Source organism: Perca flavescens, chromosome 15 (genome assembly GCF_004354835.1).
Source record: "Perca flavescens isolate YP-PL-M2 chromosome 15, PFLA_1.0, whole genome shotgun sequence".
Lineage (NCBI taxonomy): Eukaryota > Metazoa > Chordata > Actinopteri > Perciformes > Percidae > Perca > Perca flavescens.
Genome location: NC_041345.1, coordinates 29701739 through 29721772, shown reverse-complemented (window position 1 = coordinate 29721772; position 20034 = coordinate 29701739). Strand labels below are relative to the sequence as shown.

Sequence of the window (20034 nt, the reverse complement as noted above, 5' to 3'; positions counted from 1 at the left end):
AGATTGATTTAAGTGATTGCTTGCGCACAATTCAGCAAGAGTGGATGTCCTCCCGGTAATAGCCCACATTGGCGCGCGCTTCACACGGAAATGTACGCAAGTCTATTTTGATAAGGTACAAATAAATAAATAAATAAATAAACAAACAAATACATACAAATAATGGCGCCACTTATTTGTCAGCTATTGTCTCCCCTCTGCATTTCATGCATACTGTCGAGACGAAGCATAATTTAACGGCTGGATATAATTCTGACTTGACAGCCGCCATAGATACACAGACTAGATATACGGACGGACTGTTCATTTTGCATATTGCATATAAACAAGACAATTTATTTAGGAGTGCAATATATTAGAGAGAGAGAAAAGAGAAAAGAGAGAGAGAGAGAGAGAGAGAGAAGAGAGAGAGAGAGAGAGAGAGAGGGAGAGGGAGGCCCGCGTGCAGGATTGATTTACGCTCCATTGACGCTTTATCATGCTCGAAGAAAAAGTCCGGCCAATCAGTTTGCGCCTCGCGCACAGACCCGACAAACCCCCGCGCACAGTTCGAGGCTGTAGGCTGTAGCACTTTGTTTCGCTATAGTGAGCAAGTTGTTTGGAAGGAAAGGGGACTAGTGGAGGAGCGCGCGCGCGAGAGAGAGAGAGACACACACACCCACAGAGAGAGAGAGACAGAGGAAGGGAGGGGGCGAGCTAGCAAAGGACAGAAGAGAGAAAGAAAGAGAGAGAGGGAAAGAGAACCATCTCGTAATGTCTCTCTTCTTGTTCTCCATTTAGTGAACTAGCGGCGTTTCGCAGATAATGTCCGAGAATGTCCATTTCTGGGACTTTGAGCAACTATTACGTGGACTCCATCATAAGTCACGAGAGCGATGAACTCTCAACCCCGGCTCGCTTTCCCAGCGTCCAGTATTCCAGCTCGAGCTCCGCCGCCGCCGCCGCCGCGGGCGGGAGGCAGCCCGGCGGCGCGGAGCATCCCCTTCCCGAGTCGTACCCATCATGCAGCTTCCAGCCGAAGCCTCCGGTCTTCTCGTCGTCCTGGAGCCCGTTCAGTCCACACCACGGTGCCAGTGGCCTCCCCACTGTCTACCACCCTTACATCCCAGCCCAGCACGTGCCCGCCGCGGACACACGGTACCTACGCTCATGGCTGGACTGTGCACCGCGCGGCTCCGAATCTGTCCTGGGGCAGAGCCAGACGGGGCAGGTCAAGCTGGAGCCTCAGCTCGGCCATCTCGGCGGAGAGATCCCACCCAAAATCGGCGGACATCACCAGCACGAGACCACCACGTACATTTTGGAGTCGACGTCCACGGCGGCGCACGAGCTAAGCCACCATCAGGCCGCCATCCCGAGAGCAGGGTTCGAAGAAAATAAGGACATTTGTGAAGTGAGTGAGGACAAAGACGGCCTGGATCAAAGTAAGTTGTTAAAGCAGGAAATAGCGCGTGGGAGAGAGAGAGAGAGAGAGAGAGAGAGAGAGAGAGAGAGAGAGAGAGAGAGAGAGAGAGAGAGAGAGAGAGATTGTAAATGTTTTAATGCCGCCATAAAACAAGAACAAAGAGCCGGAGAGCCAAAGTGCCTCCACCTTCTGCTCTCTAAGTTTACTGTGATATTTAGCCAGGATCATCGCTGTGTAATCAGCCGGCTCCTGCAGTAACGGATTACTCGGTATAAGCTAATGACGTTCCTTAAACCAACGTCTGAGTATAGTTTTCTAATGTGGCACATACTTCAAATAACCTGCAAGCGGTGGACAAAATAACATGAACATGTTGCAATGTAAATTAAAAGGTATACAAGAACAAAAACACGGCTTTACAATAGAATAAACACCCAACACAGTCTTGGCAAAAACTCTATATATGTTCAAAAGGGCTTTTGCATTATATTTATTTCTCTGTATTGAGGTGATGCTGTTATTGCATCCATATGACAGTTTGAAAATAACTTGTATGTGTATTCAGGATGGTAAGGTGATTTTCTGACTTAACCTATGCTGTATTATAGCTTGACATGCGTGAGCTAAAAAGCATACATATTTCTTTTTATCACGGATGATTGTTTTTGCACGAATAGGGCCCTTTTATAACCTAAGTAATAGAAATACATAAGCAAAGCAACAGTAAAGGAGGATTATTTAAGCAGTGGCAGACGCTCTAAATCAGAGGACAACCAGAAATATAAAGCGGAGAAAAAAAACTCAGAAACCTCACAGTCAGATTTTGAGAGAGCGTTGCTGATTTTAGGAAACAACTACATTGTTTTACGTTAGTAATTGCTCAGGGCATGCGCACTGCAGTCCTGTTTGAAAAGGGCCAAGGGCCAAATGGTTGGTGCTTTGGGTTTGTCTTTTTTAATTATTTTTTTTTTTTACTGCAGGTGGATTTTTGGTCGTGGGGCTCTCTTCCGTTACTTTGTGTCTTTCTTTCACACAGGGGCGCGCGCGCACAGGGGCTTGTGTCCGCGCTCCATTGCGTTTTAAAGCTCCTCATGTCAGTCTGTAACAAGCCGGGCTGATCGGCCAATCCAAACTGTTAAAAAAAAAAAATCCCTCTGGAGCAAACAAGTTAGACTTGTAGACAAAGCTGTAGGCCTCCTGGTCCTACCGCTCATGAAGAGCTAACCAATACGCACTAACCAAGAGTCAGTAGGCCTACCGATCTCCAGTATGGAGGCACTGGACAGGCTAGATTATCTTTAGGGTAACCACTCGTATAAGTGACCCCCTCCAATACCATTACTTCTGGGAGGCAGTCAGACATTGTTTATTGCTTTGCTTTGCCATTCATTCTGCAATCAATTGCTTTCCATCATTTTCCATTGAGACACATGCGTGCTTCTTGAGGGGAGGGGCCGCTCGGCTTATTGCCATATTTCTGTTCCAGCATTCCTATGTCACGACACTTTTCTGGAGCACCAAGTTGCAAACTAATAATAAGGATACAGCTTCTTGTTTTCACTCTCACCCACTCATTTGCGTTTCTCTGTCTTTCAGTTGAAACTATCGAATGTAGCCTATGCCAGGCATAGACATGGCCTGTCTTCTTCTAAAAAGCATTAAAAATCATAAAAGGAGTCAGGCCCTCCATCATTGACACGAGCCGAAGAGCGGGCGATTAGTTCTAAATAGAACGGAGGCCTCATAACTCAGCCAGCCGCGTTGACTCACTCCGCCGTACGGAACTCACCGCCGATCACACCTGAAGGGGACAGTCAGCACGAGCTCTCTGGACTCCCACAGCATGCATAGGCCTACATTTACACGATCACGTAACTCACACAGCGGCTTCTGATGCGCTTTCAATCTGTAGTTGAGCGAGGAGATGGGTGAAAGACAAAATAATTAAACTTCCCTGCTTTGACAAGTCATACAATTATCGCCTTATACTCTTTTGTGAGTTTGTATCTGGAGAACTGTGGCGTTTATTTTTAGCATTATTATTATTATTTTAACAATGAATGAATGGATTCACTGTTAAAAAAATGCATTGCGACCTTCAAAGTTCAGACATCATGCATGCCGATCATTTATTTAAACGTTGTGTAAATGCAGCTGATTGCATAATTAGGCTATACTTCAATCAAATAATGCACAATATTTCCCACCAGGCACAACTGTTGTAAATTATTATAGTCTGTTGGCTGCCGGTCATACAGTCGCATGTGTGTGGCTGTTTTATTCATCTGCTCACTCTGTAATAATACTAATATTTCACCTGTCATGAAATCGCAATCATCTTGAAATAAAGCTGGACGGTTTGGCAAGTACAACACGGCTTTCTTCTGTTTTTCTATCATCACTCGCACTAACAACAACATTTAATCCATCATGTGCTGGCGTGGTTGGCTCAGTTTGAATCTCTATTCCTTAGCTTCTTGACTTATTTTGGGTGGGAGAGACAAACGCTCCCTGCATGGAAAGAAATTCATTTTTTTCTTCTTAATTTCATATATATTTCTTAACCGAGGCTGATGTGATGTGAACGGGCTCTGTTTCCCTCCTCTAATCCCGCCGGATAAATCTAGTTTCTGCCAGAGGAGTCTGATCCCTGCGTCTGAGCGCGTGGCCGTTTGATACTTGCACTGTGTGTGTGTGTGTGTGTGTGTGTGTGTGTGTGTGTGTGTGTGTGTGTGTGTGTGTGTGTGTGTGTGTGTGTGTGCGTGTGTGTTTGTGTGCCTGTGAGCATGAGAGAAGAATGGAGGCCTCCGCAATGGCCTTTTCAGAGGAAGAAATACAAATCACAAATAGGCCAACACACACACACACACACACACACACACACACACACACACACAGAGACCCACCTTATTACAGCATCTGAGCATGCTATCCATCAGAGGGGAGCTGGTTAAGAGCTGGAAGGAGCCCAGCAGCCTCCAGTCTGAATTATTAGACTTTCCACCAGTGACACTGTGTGTCCCAGTCTGGCTTGGTGGGAGTGAAGACTTGTCTGTAATGGGTTCTAGTGCTCAAACAGGCCAACAACTGAGAGTCTCCTCAGTTAGAGAAAGTTTCTCTTTGACCTGTTTCAGAGCCAGCAGTTTTTCTTGTCGTTTGTTCTGTGATGTGCAGTGTGTCAGTGTGGCAGGTAGTGGGCGCTGCACGGAGCAGCAAGTGAAGGCTGTTGCTATTGTTCACATGGCAGCCATTTTAAACACTATGGGTGCAAATTATATTTTTCTATGCTGGCTAAACACTACTTTAACCCAACCCAACTCAGGTTCACTGATAAACTGAATGGTTACTGATTTAGCAAGCAACTCCCAGAGAAAATGCTTGGATTTAAAAGGCACGTTGGTTAGTGCAACCTCAGGTTAGTAAGCTGCTGACATAAACAGACTCTTTGCACTTCTCTCCTGTGTAAATATGAATTGTCACCTTTAAGGGAATTAAGTTGGAAATGTCAACACATTATGCTTCATAGCTAAGGCAGATTTGTATTGGCTGTGTTGGGATACATTACTTTGTGTAGCAATGGCAGAATGGTACCAGCTTTTCTATGGAAAGTTGGCTCTTTTTTTTTAAGATAATTTTTTGGCATTTTAAGCCTTTATTTTGACAGGACAGATGAAAGAGGAGACAGATGAAAGAGGAGAGAGAAGGGGAACAACATTCAGCAAAGGGCCACAGGCTGGAGTTGAACCTGGGCCTGCTGTGTTGAGGAGTAACCCCCTATATATGGATGCCTGCTCTACCAACTGAGCTATCTGGGCGCCCAAGTTGGCCTTTTTGATATTACAAGTGACAGCAATATTTCATCCTGACACATCTACAACTGTGTAGCAATATATTGTTTTGGAATGACGGTTAAAGTGGCCTCATAGCTTTCTGTGTAACTTGTTCTGGGTTAAAGGAATAGTTTGACACTTTGCGTGGTACGCTTGTTCACTTTCTTGCTAAGAGTTAGATGAGAAGATTTTACAGTAAATATGAAGCTAACCACCACGAGCAGCCTGTTAGCTTAGCTAAGATTGTTAACAGGAAACAGCTAGCCTGGCCTGTCCCAAAGTGTCAAAATCCACTTAAACCTCTAAAGACCACTAATTAACATGTTATATTGTGTTTGTCTTATACGTACAATAACGTAAGAGTAAAAATGACGCGGTGTCTAACGCTTATATAATAGTTTTTCCAAAAAACGATTCTGGTATGCAACTTCCGTTGGTTTTGGTTTTGCGTAGATTAAAATACATTATACTAACTAATCTTTACTTTCACACAAATATGTGTAAAGTTACTGTGATGTCAGCCATGCGTCTAATATCTGTGATGACTAATACATGACAATTATTTAAATACAGATTGAGAACAGCAACAGAACGACACCAGTTATCAGGGATGGGACAAAATAACGATACAGCCATATATCGTTGTCCTTCGTGAGATACAATAATCGATACGCTGGTGCCAAATATCGATATTTTAATTAACAGAATAAGGCGCTCTAAATCGATTTCCCTGTTACCAGCATCGCTACTTAACACAAGAATGAGGGAAACTTGAACATAGGTTAACTAGCCCGGGGCTCAACTCTAACTTTTTAAAGTGGTTGCTGGCTTGGCAACCAGGCATCAGCTTTTGGTTGCCGAAAATTGACAGTGTTTTAAACTGCCTGTATTTGGAGCAATTCATTTCATATGTAACTATACCACACATTTTAATAATGAAACAATGAGAGAATGGCTTGCAATACAATTTCTTCAAATAATGGTGCAACGGACCACAAACTCACACACTCTTGTGTAGTGCATGAACGTAGCTAGTGTTTAAACTTTACGGAGACAACCAAATAACATATTGACTTCTTTTGAAATAATATTTTTCAGTTAAGTAGGTTTTGATTTGTTTTTATATGTTAAAAAAAGACAAATATTGAACAGGTGGTTGCCAAAGGGGGCAACCAGAGGCCATGAAACGGCTGCCAATTGATTCAATCTGGTTGCCAAGGGCAACCAGGCAACCGTTACTGTCGAGCTCTGTAGCCGAAGAGGTTTTCAACGGGAGGGTGGACAGCAGTTTGAGGAAAATAACAGATGCCCCAGCCACGTTTAAGTCCAAAAGTCTGGACCCATAGTTGCTCTATAATTGTGTCATTTTGATTTACAAACTGAAAAAATTGTACTGCTGAATTGTGCTGTTTTCTAACAGTTTGGACTTGCAGTGAATAAAGAGAGAAAACCTGCACTTAACTTTCACAGGCATGTTGTATTCATAGTTAGACCAATATCATGATGCATCACTATAGGATTGTCTAGCAATATATTGCTTATCGCAGAACTTCTGTATCGTGATTTTATCGATATCGCAAACCATGTATTGTGTATCGTGACGTACCCTGTGATTCCCGCTGCTAGTTATTGACTAGCAATAACGGAAAATGTGAGTTGTATCATTGTTGATGGGTCCTGTTAGCACACAGTCATATTTTGTACTCTGTGTCCACTACATGTGTTCACATAAGTTGGTGTTTCAGAAGTTCTTAAGGCAAATGAGTTGGTACCCTGTATGTGTTGGCAAAAAGGGACAGATTCCTAACAGAATACAGCTTTTATCCCCAGAAAAATGTCATGCTTCCAAACTTTTTAAATTGATGAGGATACTGTGAAGGCTGAATTTGAAGATCACCAATTTGTAATAATGAAATTGTTAACCTGGACTCTTTGAATGCAGTTGTATCTGTACCAGTGGTAGTGTCAGCATCTTGGCACATAATAGCAGGACAAATGTAGGCAGAGTTTCCCTCCCCAGGTATTCAAAATGGCGGCTGTATGAAAAACATCACCTTTCAAAACATCACATCCAAAGCCGGCATCCAGCTACAGATTCTCTTTGTGTTACTGGTGCTGGGCGGCCATCCAGTATAAACTACAGGATTACACTTCAGTCTTTGTGCTGCTGCTGCTGCTGCCGGGCAGTGCAAGAAAGTTATTACCCCCGAAGTTTATTAACTTATAACCCGGGTGAACAACCCCATTAATTGGCGTGTTGCTGTTGGTGGCTGGGTGAGATGGGGTGTAAGGGTGGGGGAATAAAATACGACTCCTTGAAATGTAATAACGTGCCTTTGGGATATATGAGAGGTCAATTTCTGGAACTATTAGGGTGAAATTGCTAAGGGAGGGAGAAAGAGACAGGATGTGATATTAGTCTTCTAGCCGTTTCGTTCACAGTTTCTATGCAAGCAGCATTCATCATGGTGGACACACGCACACACACACACACACACACACACACACACACACACACACACACACACACACACACACACACACACACACAAACACACATAGTCAAAGACACACATTGGCCTACAATTGAACAAAACATGCCGCAGGGCCATAGCTTTACGGGATTATCAATTTTTTCGTCCATCTGCCTGTCTAAGCAACACCACAAATACACGGATGTAGCCTAATGAAAAAAATTCAACTGTAAGTTACAACTGTAAAAGCTATACACACATAACCCCCCACCTATTCTTTAGTTGTATCAGTCATCATCTTTACTGTCGTCCCACCCCTTGGAGAAAAAAAGTCTATACCTTCCACCATCACCACTAGCACCCCAACTCACCACCCTCCTCCACCGCTCCAACCCTCAACCGTTTGTCATCCTGGGTGACAGCCACGGTCGCGGCACAGCTCCGAGGGTAATGGATGGTCCTGGAGGTGATTATACACCCGGGGAATGCAAAGCACCCACTTTACAGTGTGACAAAAGCAACGCACACCCCCACCCAACTGTCCATCCTCTTCGCACCTCTTTACCAGGCATTATTTTGCTCTGAGATGAAATCGATCCCGTACATGCTGGCCATGTTGGAGGGAATTGATTCCAGAGGGTATTAAGGACATATTTACCAGATGATGGCCGCTAACTAACTTGGCTGGGGTGAATAACACAGGAAGGCTATAGGCAGGGGTGTACAACACTGGCAGCCATCTTGGCTTTGTAATCTTGTTCTGAACCCAATGGCCCTGACTCTAATGTGCTGAATTACACTGCAAAAACCTTGACATTTTAAGTCAAAATCATGAGAATTGTGACATAGCATACATGCCATCTGAACATTATGACTTAATTTCTTAAACCTAAAATGTCAAAATGTGATCTTCAAGTCCAAATGTTGACCAAGTATCCCAGAATTTTAACTTATTATCAATATTTCTTCTTTTCATCCCATTTTTTCTGTCCTTGCGTGAATCTTGCATGTCAGCCATTTAAATGTAGATGCATCTGATCAAACCACGCTGCTCATGGCGCCACACAAAACAGCTCTTTGTCCACAGCTGGGAGTTAAAAGAAGCATTGTCATGAATGTCATAGGCAATTTTGTGAATTGTCTTGGCATTATAGCAAGTAGGATCGTCATGGCAGTAAAACATTACCAGTGAAATTGACAGACGAAAGCCTCCGCCCAGTGAAAGTTAAGAAAAAGACAGACTCCTTAGGGAGAGAGACACAAATTTTAAATCTCCTCGCTTGGTGTCAAAAGGCGCGGCAGCTCAGGCTTTCCCCATGGCTTGTGAGTGATAAGATCATCCCTTCTGCCATTTTAGGCCAGAGGACTGTGCCTGCATTTTACATAGGGAGAGAAAATCTCCTTTAAAACCTCTTGCCCGTGCAGATCTGCTCCTGGCTGCAAGGATAAATCTCATGTTTCTTTGCAGTTTGCCAGAAACAATGAGAAGCTGTTTGGCCCTAACATTGCCCAAACTGATTTAGATGGAGCTTATTTCCCCAAATTCAGCCTCATGGTTAGACTGCATGTGTGCTGTGTTTCATTCAGCCTGACTTAGACTACCTCTGGAAGGCTTTAGTATAACAAAAACAGCCAGTGACTCTAAATAAACCAGGTTTCATACCAATATATCCAGAGTGGAATCCTCTCTTTGAGTCACATTTGGGTTGAGCACCGGCCTGCACTGCTGACTGATAAAATGCAATGAAGAAACAGTAGCTTTAAAGAAAATGCTTCCAGTGTGGTCTGCTTCCTGCTTTGCACGCTGCCCCTTACTGTTCATCATCGGAGATGATAAGCTTTTGTAAAACGTTTTATTTTTCCCAGCTGTTCGGACAAAAATTTAAGAAATAGATCACATTTTTCTGACATTTTAACCTTCTTGGGCCAATCTTGGGCTGTTTGCGTTGGATTTCTTTTTGTTGTATCAGACTCTAGCTGGAAAACTCTGTTTGTTGGCTTGACTGTTGTGATTGAGTGGAGGAAGAGCCTGACCTAACCACAGGAAATGATTGCTCGTGGTTAACGGTTTTATTTAGAAGATGTAAAAGTAGAAATGAATCTGAATCAGCTTTGGACTCTCACAATGATACTGAATGGGTTTTCCTAGTTGTTTCAAAACGGAAGTGATTTATGTGAGATTGCAGGTGCTGAGAGATTTTTCTAAACTGATAAAACTAATATTTGCATATAACGTGTTAAAGGGATGAAAATGGTCAAAATGAGAAAGGAGCTTCCTTTTTGTCATGGTGGAGTTGTATTTTTAAGAGCCTCTGTAGCGTGAGAGTGCCTGCATGCTGCCTCATAGTTGAGATGCTTTGGTGCTTTGCAGATAGCTTTCAGCCCTAAACTAGACCCATGCGTCTCAAACAAGAAGTGTCTGCTAATTACATCGGTCTGAAAGCCATAAAGAGGGGTGGGGTGGTGGAGGAGTCAGGGTGGCCTGGCAAACAAGACATATGGAGAAAAAGAAAGAGATGAAAAAAATCAAGACAATATTTCATAACTTTCTCTCCGCCGGAGAACATTCAATTTAGAATTTAGGAGCCTACATTTATGCATTACAACGTTGTCATTTCCATCTCAAAACACAAGTTTCAACAATCTCAAGCACATTGGAGCTTGTCGCATTTCTGATGTGGCAAAATGAGCCAAGGGTCATCATGTAAATGGACTGTTCTTATATAGCGCTTTTCTAGTCTCAACGACTACTCCAAGCGCTTTAACATTGTACCATTCACACACATTCATACACTGTGGCCAAGGATGCCGTACAAGGTGCCACCTGCTCATCATATAATCATTTACACACATTTACACTCCGATGCACAGCATCGGGGGCAACTCGGGATTCAGTGTCTTGCCCAAGGACACTTTGACATGGGACTGCAGGGCCAAGGATCGAACCACCAACCTTCCAATTGCCAGGCAACCACTTTACCACTCAGTCACAGCCGTATCATAAATCCTTATTTCCATTACCTTTAATTTCAATGATGTTGACAGCGGAGCGAGGCAGACAATGCACACAAAAAGGTATTTCCTCTAATCCCATCAGGGCCATACATGTCCCGCCATGTATTATTTTTTGTTTGTCCCGCTATGGACAAACCATTTAGGAGCAGAAGTGACGCAGTAACGGTGTGCTGAGCTACAATGTGATCATCATTCTCACGCAAAAAAAGTAGTATGAGGCCTGCAAAACATCTTCCACGATGTGTTTTTGTGTGTTTGCTCTCATCATGCCGAGGCAGGGGCGTAGCACAAAATTCTGGGCCTTTTCTATGGGCCCCTCCCTGCATCCACAGCTATTCATTCTAGGATCTTTTTAGGCCCTCCTCACATGAGGGCCCTGGGTACTCAGTCCCCCCCCCCCCAGTCCGACGCCCCTGTGCGGAGGCTAATTAGACTTCTTTTGTGACAAAATGTGATATCGCAAGAAACACACAACGCTGCCTGTTATCATTTGTGTATTGTCTCCGTGATTAAAGCATCTTCTATTCATATATATAGTCATTCGGTCACCTTCTAACAGGAGCCTCCAGAAAGCAGTCACATATCTCCCCGCATGCAGTTACTATATATAGGTAGACTATATGTAATTAACTGTGGCAGTGACTTATGTCAGCTAACTCATTGGCTAATTTAAAATTACCCATTGCCTTATTAATGCTTTTCCTTAAATTGTCAATGCAATTGGTTCAATTTTGTGAAGGTCTGACCAGGTTCTCAAAGCTGATTCCGCTAAGAAGCACCATGGAATTACTAGCAATAATGAGTAAACTAATAAATCCGCAGTTTTCCATTTTCTTTCGCTCTACTTCATACAAAATCTCCAATATTGAGGGGTTCTTTTCATATTTGTCCGTCGTGCTTTCCTCCTCGTGCATGGAAGCTGCATGTTGGATGGAGCGGGCCGTCTGTCTTCCACGTAGTGTCAAATAAAACAGCCATGAAGCTACTTGTGCAAATCTGCGCCCCTGTTGACACCATGAGCTTAGTTTACGCACCAAAGTGTCAATTGCACAGTCCGTTGTTTTCGAGCAAAACATTTACGCACAAGGTTCTGCGACTTTTACGCACGGAGAGATGATTTTTTTTTTTTTTATCATTAAGGAGTGTTTTGATGCTTCGTCTTTTTAATGTTCTGCAACTCTCTAAAGACAGGGCTGGAAAGAGTTCGCTACACAGGAGTTTATTTGTAATGTTATCATTAATTGATTGCCTTCTTTCCTTTCTTTCTCTTCTTCCAGATGACCCTTCGGCCAACTGGCTGCATGCGCGCTCCTCCAGGAAGAAGCGGTGCCCGTACACCAAATACCAGACGCTTGAGCTGGAGAAGGAGTTCCTGTTCAACATGTACCTCACGCGGGACCGGCGGCATGAGGTGGCGCGCGCGCTCAACCTGACGGAGCGGCAGGTGAAGATCTGGTTCCAGAACCGGAGGATGAAAATGAAGAAACAGAGCAAGGATCAACCCAAGGACTAGCGGGAATCTCACTCGAGGACGCACATACACATCCAGACACACACGCACGCACGCTCATACCATGTATCCAATTTGAAGTCCCATATTACTTATGTCTCGAACACGAAATGGCCTTCCCAATAACTGAAAAACACACACACACACACACACACACACACACACACACACACACACACATACCTGCAATTTCCAATTTGTTTTAATTTCCAGGCACTACCACGTAAGCTTTAGTCCTACACCAATCTATACATCTGATCAATTGATCACTAACAGACTCTGAGGACGCCGCCATGTTAACACTGAAGTCTTAAGAAGCTCGGAAACGCTATGTCTGGTGTTAGAAGGAGGCAACTTTTGAACTTTGGAATAATTTAAGTTTGCAGTCATGGAGGATGAAAAAACTCACACACCAACAGCAATTCCTCCTGGACCTCCTCTCCTTTAAATGGGTCGGACTCCATGTAAAACTGCAGATTGGACTGTTTGTTTGATTAACTGATAGCTCTTCATAGTTGTATACGCTATTATTTAGGCTCTGGTATTAGGCTGCATTATGGAAACGAAGAACGCAGCAAACCGACTGGTGATGCTACAACAGATGGGGGGGGGGCAGACTGAGAGAGGGATGTTTTACTTTTTCTCAAGCACTACTCTTCCTTTTATTACTAGTTATTTATTGTTCCGTCGCTGACATCGGAGGCGCGTGGAGGTGCTGAAACCGAGGTTTCACATGACCAATAAACACGGAGCCGAGTGGGATGAAGACACACACACACACACACACTCTCTCACACAGGTTCATCCTTCTTTTTCTTCTCCTTTTTTCTTGTTTCTCTCGTTGCTGGCAGAATTTGATTAGAAAGCGCCTGATGCTCGGCGTTGATACAAGCAGCAAGCCGCCGTTTGTTTCCCGGTTGTCGACCTAAGTAATGAGCAGATACCGGAGGGGGAGGAGAAGTGATGGGGTGCCGAGGGTGTTAACCCGACTCAGCAACCGGGGATCCGCTAAGGCTGCTGTCGATATCGTTGATCTCCACCCTTCAGCTTGCTCTCCAGATGCTTTATGCGCTGCGGCTCATCTGATTCCTTTAATGACTGTCGATAGTCGTCCCCTCCGCTTCGTGGGCAGAGCTTCAGTGAGCAGAGTTGAGCTGAGAGGAGAGTGCAGCCCAAAGCACCAGATTGTTTTAATCATATCCGTCCTTATTTAAATTAGGCCTCAAGCATCAGGACTCAAGTTTTCTTCTCGAATTCTGTGCCTATATGCTTTCGCACCACGCACTCTCAAACAGCGTTAAACACAGGTGACACAGGCGCTTCTTCAATTCAATTCAATTTTATTTACAGTATCAAATCATAACAATAGTTATCTCAAGGCACTTTACAGATAGAGGAGGTCTAGACCACACTCTATAATTTACAAAGACCCAACAATTCCAGTAATTCCCCCAAGAGCAAGCATTTAGTGCGACAGTGGCGAGGAAAAACTCCCTTTAGGAAGACACCTCGGTGGTGAGAACAACTTCCTGTTTAGGGAGAAACCTCGGACAGACCCAGGCTCTTGGTCGGCGGTGTCTAAAGGTGTCTTGATTAGACCGACCAGTACAAAGCATCTATGGCTCCTAATTCTCTTAGTTTACCTGCTATTTGCAGTGAAGGTGTAACCATGCTAATTTCAGATTCTAGTGCGCAAAGTCACATGCATATGTACATGAAGCACTGGTCTACAATCTGACTTCTCCTCAGTCACCATCCTTAAATCTTCATTCAACATGGTCATTGCATCTTCAAAAATACTCAGCTCTATTTTTATACATACATTAAGTATATTGTGTATCGTGCTATGCAAGGCGTGTTTCTCTCTCGTTACAGAAACAAATACGGACAGTGTGCGCAAGGGCGGTTTGCAAACGCAACCTAGGACTGAAGAAAGAGGGAAATACCCCGATGTGCTACTTACAATTTTTAAATAGCCTTTTTTTCTGGAAATATTGCTAGAGGTTCTATAACAAGTTTATATTAAAAGACATAACAGAACACTGCACCGCGCGAAATTATTTAGCAATAGTGTAGATTTACATTTAACAGCTCGGGGTATTATGTATATCAGGACAGACTTCGGTTTATACAGACTTTTTATTGATCTGAAAGTTAAAATATGAAGAGGCCATGTCGGATGGCCAGCTACGGCCCGTTATTTGAAGTGTCGACGTAGTTAAATGGCGTCCGATGGCAGTTTTATGGACGGATCATAAACAACACATTGGTTTTACAACGGTGTGTGTGTGTGTGTGTGTGTGCCATGTGTTTGTGTGCATGCGTGCGTTTGTGAGTGAATGCGTGTGTGCGTGTGTGCGTGTGTGTGTTTGTGTGTGTTGTAGCCTATTGCAGACCACAAAGGCTGCTTTTGCTTCACCATTGTAAACATTTGACACACAGGTAACGACACACACACATAGTTTACGCACAGTTGCGCGGACATTGCCTCCAGTTTAGTTGATGTCATTTGTCATTTGTAGTTTACACGCAGCAATGGACAAGGAGCCTTTTTTTTTTTTTGCGGTTTGCGCATGCCTCAAGTCACTTGTCATTTGAAGACGTTATTTCGTCGTTTAGCTCTTTGTGTGTTACATCTGTCGGATGGGAATGCTTCCTGAAAAATTAAAACATACGTTTCTTGACAGGACATATTTCTAATTTATTGTATATAAAGTGAGTAACCTTGTCTTTCGTATTGGAATGAGTTAAATATGCTGAATATTGTTTTTGTCTTACTGGGACATGACATCTTACTGTAATATAGATGATTTCTTTCTTTTTGTCTGTCATGTTCTTTAGATTCTGTTTTCCATGTTGTTGTGCCGACTGTCTCAATGATCTGTTCTGATGTCAGTCCGATGAGCTCTTTGTGTCTATTTGTTTCATGGTGAACAGTAATGAGTTGGACTCTGCCGCTAAGTATTGGGACACAGAGGACGGAAATGTTTGATTAAAATGAAGCAAAGCATCTATATAAATGATACTTCTTATTTGAAATACCTGACTCTGTTACTTTCCGCAAATGCTATGACTTAGTCCCGCTTCCTGTCCCAGTATGTAGCCTACTCTCCTGACTGGAGGAACAAAGTTTCTGGAGTTTTTTGTATTTTCTTTTTCTGATGATAAATATGGACAGAGCTCCACAAGCCATTTTATGTTCCCTTCGCGTTTTTTTTTTTTAAATCTTGGCAAATCTAAGCCATGTGGCCACAGTAAAGATATTATTAACGAGCAGGCAAACTCCAGTCACTCTGATCCTCTCCTCTCTGTGAAATGTTCCAGTCCTTCTTGTATGTTTTCCTCTCTTCTATGTGTTGTTGTCTTTTTTTGTGCGATGGCACTGCTGATGCTGGATTCCTATTAAAGAAGAGACTTTACAGTACGACCATGTATCGTGTCGTTGCATTGCTGCTTCTCACTGCTAATTTAATACAAGTTTGAAATATAGATATGTAATAATAGTGAATAAAGATCAGTTAGACATGTATAACTAATATAAAGAAAGCTATTAGGTATTTGTCTTGTCTTTTCTCCAGATATAATGTGTGAAGAGAGAAAGAGACATAGACAAACAGGGGGCTAGGAGAGAATGAAGCGGATGAGCCAGCATGTGTTAAAAATATGTGTCTCTTCAATTGTACACTGAAGCTTAAAGCAGAGGGGCGTCTGTTTGGCTGCAACACCAAAAGACTGTCATAAACCCATAAACACCCCCCACCCACACAGATGAGTGCATTCATTAGAAGCGTCGCCGTCCATTAGGAGCATGTGAAGCCTCTGCGGTTCCTGTGTTTGTCTCCGCACCAAATGACTGGTAGACACAGAGTCTGATGAGGGCTGCTGCACAGAGATCCTGCAGTTTCCTCTCTTGCTTCTGGCATTCTGTCGAAGCAGTTGTATTGAGGCTTGGAGTTGAAGTAGTGCAAGTAGCAAGAGTTGCCATTTGTTGCTGTCCATGCAAAAGAAGCAGAAGCAAACTATGACATACAATAGCAATGGTAAGAGAACAGTAACATAAGCAGAGGGACATTCAGTAACCCTTTCAGCTCCATGGGTTTTAGCACCAGAGTAGTGCTGGTAACACTTATGGTACATATTCTGATAATTATACCAATTGTGAAAGGAACATTTGCAAAGTGATGCCAGTGTTACTACCCTTTTAGAACTATGTCAGGTCATGGGTCTAAATTCCCCAGTGCAACTCCACCTTCCTTAAAAGTTTGGGACTATAGTCAACAAAAAAGTCGTTTTCTGTTAAACATTTTTTATATATGTTAATATTTAGGCTTGTCTCTATATGTCTTAATTAAAATATCTACCTAAAACAACTATTTTAAGAAACGGAGTCTAGAATATACCCCTGCTATGTGTAATAGCAGAATGTACCATTTCCAGAATCCCTGAGGGCATGACCCCAGTTTCCAGTGGGAGCTCTAGCCCTAGTTGCAGCAGGACTAATACCTTTCATGCCTAAACCTACAATTTTCATGTTGCAATCTGATTGTAGCTGCTGCCAAATATCAGTAGTAGAGCAGTAGTACTAACAGAGTAGTAACAGTGGATTTAGCTGCCGTTGTCTTGGCAACACTTCATCTTAAGCATGTATAAGCACATATAAACACTAATTGAAATGGTTTATAACACACGTTAACACACTATACTGAAGTTAGTTTTTCTCAACAGTTAAAACTCTTCAAATGAAGCATAACACGGTCTAACAAATGATTGTGCACCTGAATAAGTCCTTACCTTGTGTTATATTATGAATGGACTGTTTATACACATGCTCAAGACTACTAACTGTTTATACACCAGTTATGACTACACTAGGAGGACATAAAGGAGGAATTATAGCTGTTTTAACATCTGCATTGATACACACAAAGACATGTTCTTGTATGTGATTGGTTACATAATAGTGTGTTGTATTGTGTAATAAACCATTTATTTAACGTATTATATAGTGCTCATCAATGCTAAAATGGGGTCTTGAAATCAAGTGTTAGCATTATCTGTATCTACTAACAGACAAACAGTGCTGGCAGTAAAAGCAGTGTAAACAGCCCTGGTGTAAAGAGGTACAAAGTCTCTCCGCTTCACCCTGCATTGCTGTACCCAACCAATGAGGCCTCAGGGTTTAAGGAGATTTAGGTTTGGGCCCCAACAAAGCCATCCCATAAACCATCTGCGGACTCGACGGCGGATGATTGTGATACTTCTCTAAGGTCTAGCGGGGTCGGAGCTTCATTAAATCCAGAAGCCCTGCACTCTGCTGCAGGCCTCCCTCCAGACTCAGCTCCACGTCCCAGGGAAGGGCTGCAACTGCAAGCTGCTTCACCCAACTGTGTGTGTGTGTGTGTGTGAGAGAGAGAGAGAGAGAGAGATGGGGGCAATCTGTGACACATGGCACAGTAAATCTAAGAGAATGCCGCTAGCAGGAGCCTCACACAACAAAACATATTCACATCAGGTTAAAGCAAGGATGAGTTTCGGTTATGGAGGCAGAGAAACACCAGGGAGACCCCATGGTCACATCTGAAGGACGGCATCAGAAGCAGCACTGCTGTTATTATGGGTAAAATGAGAAGTAGCAGATACAAGCAGCAAGAGTGTGCTGACCAAAGAAAAGGAGACATTTGATACCAGTCTTGCATAGGGATTTATTAAGTTAATAAGAGTAAGTAGAAGCAACATTGGTGACAAATTATCACTTGTATTGCCAAAGTACTTTTTACAACAGTAGAAAAGTAGTCCCTCAGTTTCCACCAGCTCTGGAAACAGGCTGGAGTTTGTTGCTTAGATAGTCCATATTGCTAAGCTACATAAACAAAATAATCTAGCGTTACTGTCTGTTTAATCACTGTGTATGATAATGCCTGTGTGCATCACTGGTCTGAAGTCAGTTGTTGGAGTTGTGCTGAAATTGTCACCCATACACCAACACCCACTGTACCCCCAATCCCCCTTTCTCTGTAACCTATCCAAACTGTGAAGCAATGGAAAACTCCAAATTGGCTCAATGTGCAGTAATTTAGCTGTGCAGCTACACTGGAAAACGTAAATTTACAGTAATATACTGCCAGTAAACTATTGTTTATTTTCAGTACGCATACTGTTTTGAAAGTTTAAAGTATTTTACTGTAAATAGACAGTTTCTTACCATATTATGTGAATTCACAGTAATACACTGCTGCAGTGTGATCCTGCCTTTTCCTTAATTTTAACAGTAAATACCTGTAATCTGTACATTTTGCAGATAGTGGTGTTATAGTATTATTTTCTCCCAGAATGCAATGCCATTTACAGCATGATCATGTATAACAGTATAACAGTAAGACAGATTTTAGCTGTAAATTTACGTCAAAGGTTTACAGTGTAAATAGGTGCAGGCATCATCATTTTAGTGACGATTTCAGAAAGTAGTTGGGCCGCACAAGAAAAACCACGTGCTGCTGCTGGCAAAATTCATATTTCAACCCAAGCCAGACGTGTCCAATCCAATATGTCTTCACTTTATCCTCTCATATTAAAACAGAGTCTACAGATAATAAGCGGCATCGCTGACACTCTGGGTGGATGTTAGAGCGCAGGAGGCCCAGAGCAGCTCTCCCCTGCCCCTCACACTGAATGAGCTGTTATACGCAGCACAGCTTCTATAATTCCTCAAGCAGCTGAGAATATCACTCATATTCATAAATTTTCTCATGGTTATGAGTTATGATCCCGCCGATACAAACGGCTGTGTGGATCAGATCACGTCAGCCATTCTGGACTCATTAACAGTTAGATGGCAGCCAAATGCTGCTGGCGTCTCTGCACATGTTACAGCTGTCTCGGACTGAGAAGACAACATATAATAATAACATAAAATATAGTAAGAATAATAACAATATACATGTTACAGCTGCCTCGGACTGAGAAGACTAAATATAATAATAACATCAAATATAGTAATAATAATAACAATATACATGTTACAGCTGCCTCTGACTGGGAAGACTAAATATAATAATAACATCAAATATAGTAATAATAATAACAATATACATGTTACAGCTGCCTATGACTGGGAAGACTAAATATAATAATAACATCAAATACAGCAGTAATAATAATAATAACAATGACAGTATACATGTTACAGCTGCCTATGACTGGGCAGGAAAAAAAGTGACCTCAAATATAAAAGTATGTGCACAAAAAGCCTAATAACACAAGTAAGCATGTGTTACTTCACTCTCTGTAATAACACCCTAAAATATAATTATTATTCCAATGTGCATGGTCCAACCTTTCTCGCCTGCTCACGACATACAAAAGATAATACAACAATAGAAGCAATAGAAATGAAAGAAAATTAAAAAAAAGTCCACTTACTAGCTTGTTATGGAGATTACATTACATGGTGCTCTCAGGTAAACAGCTTGGGAGAGACTGTGAAGTGTGGGTGAAAGCTCTAGGAAAAAAAAAAAAACCTTGTGAATGTATTTCTTTGTTTAACTATTTCCAAAACACACACAAATAAAACAATAGAGATATATCAATCAATTAACGTTCTGTCAAAATATGCACATGCTTTATAAGGCTACATTACATGAAAACATAAATAAATATAATCTAAAGGCCTATATCTATAGCCTATATACAAATCATATTATATATACTGTGTGTGTGTGTGTATATATATATATATAATTCGGGGTATTTTTTTGTAATACTGACAGACAAAATAAACAGTTCAATAGGTTGTGATTTTAC

At 42.3% G+C, this 20034-nt stretch overlaps 1 protein-coding gene across 1 annotated transcript; it reads left to right on the top strand.

Moving 5' to 3' along the window:
- Positions 1-522: 522 nt before the first annotated feature.
- hoxb9a (homeobox B9a) lies at positions 523-13614 on the top strand. The gene is made up of 2 exons (XM_028599973.1): positions 523-1424; positions 12002-13614. Exons 1-2 carry the CDS (start codon positions 815-817, stop codon positions 12235-12237), a joined length of 846 nt encoding a protein of 281 aa, XP_028455774.1. The 5' UTR covers positions 523-814; the 3' UTR covers positions 12238-13614.
- The last annotated feature ends 6420 nt before the right edge of the window (positions 13615-20034 follow it).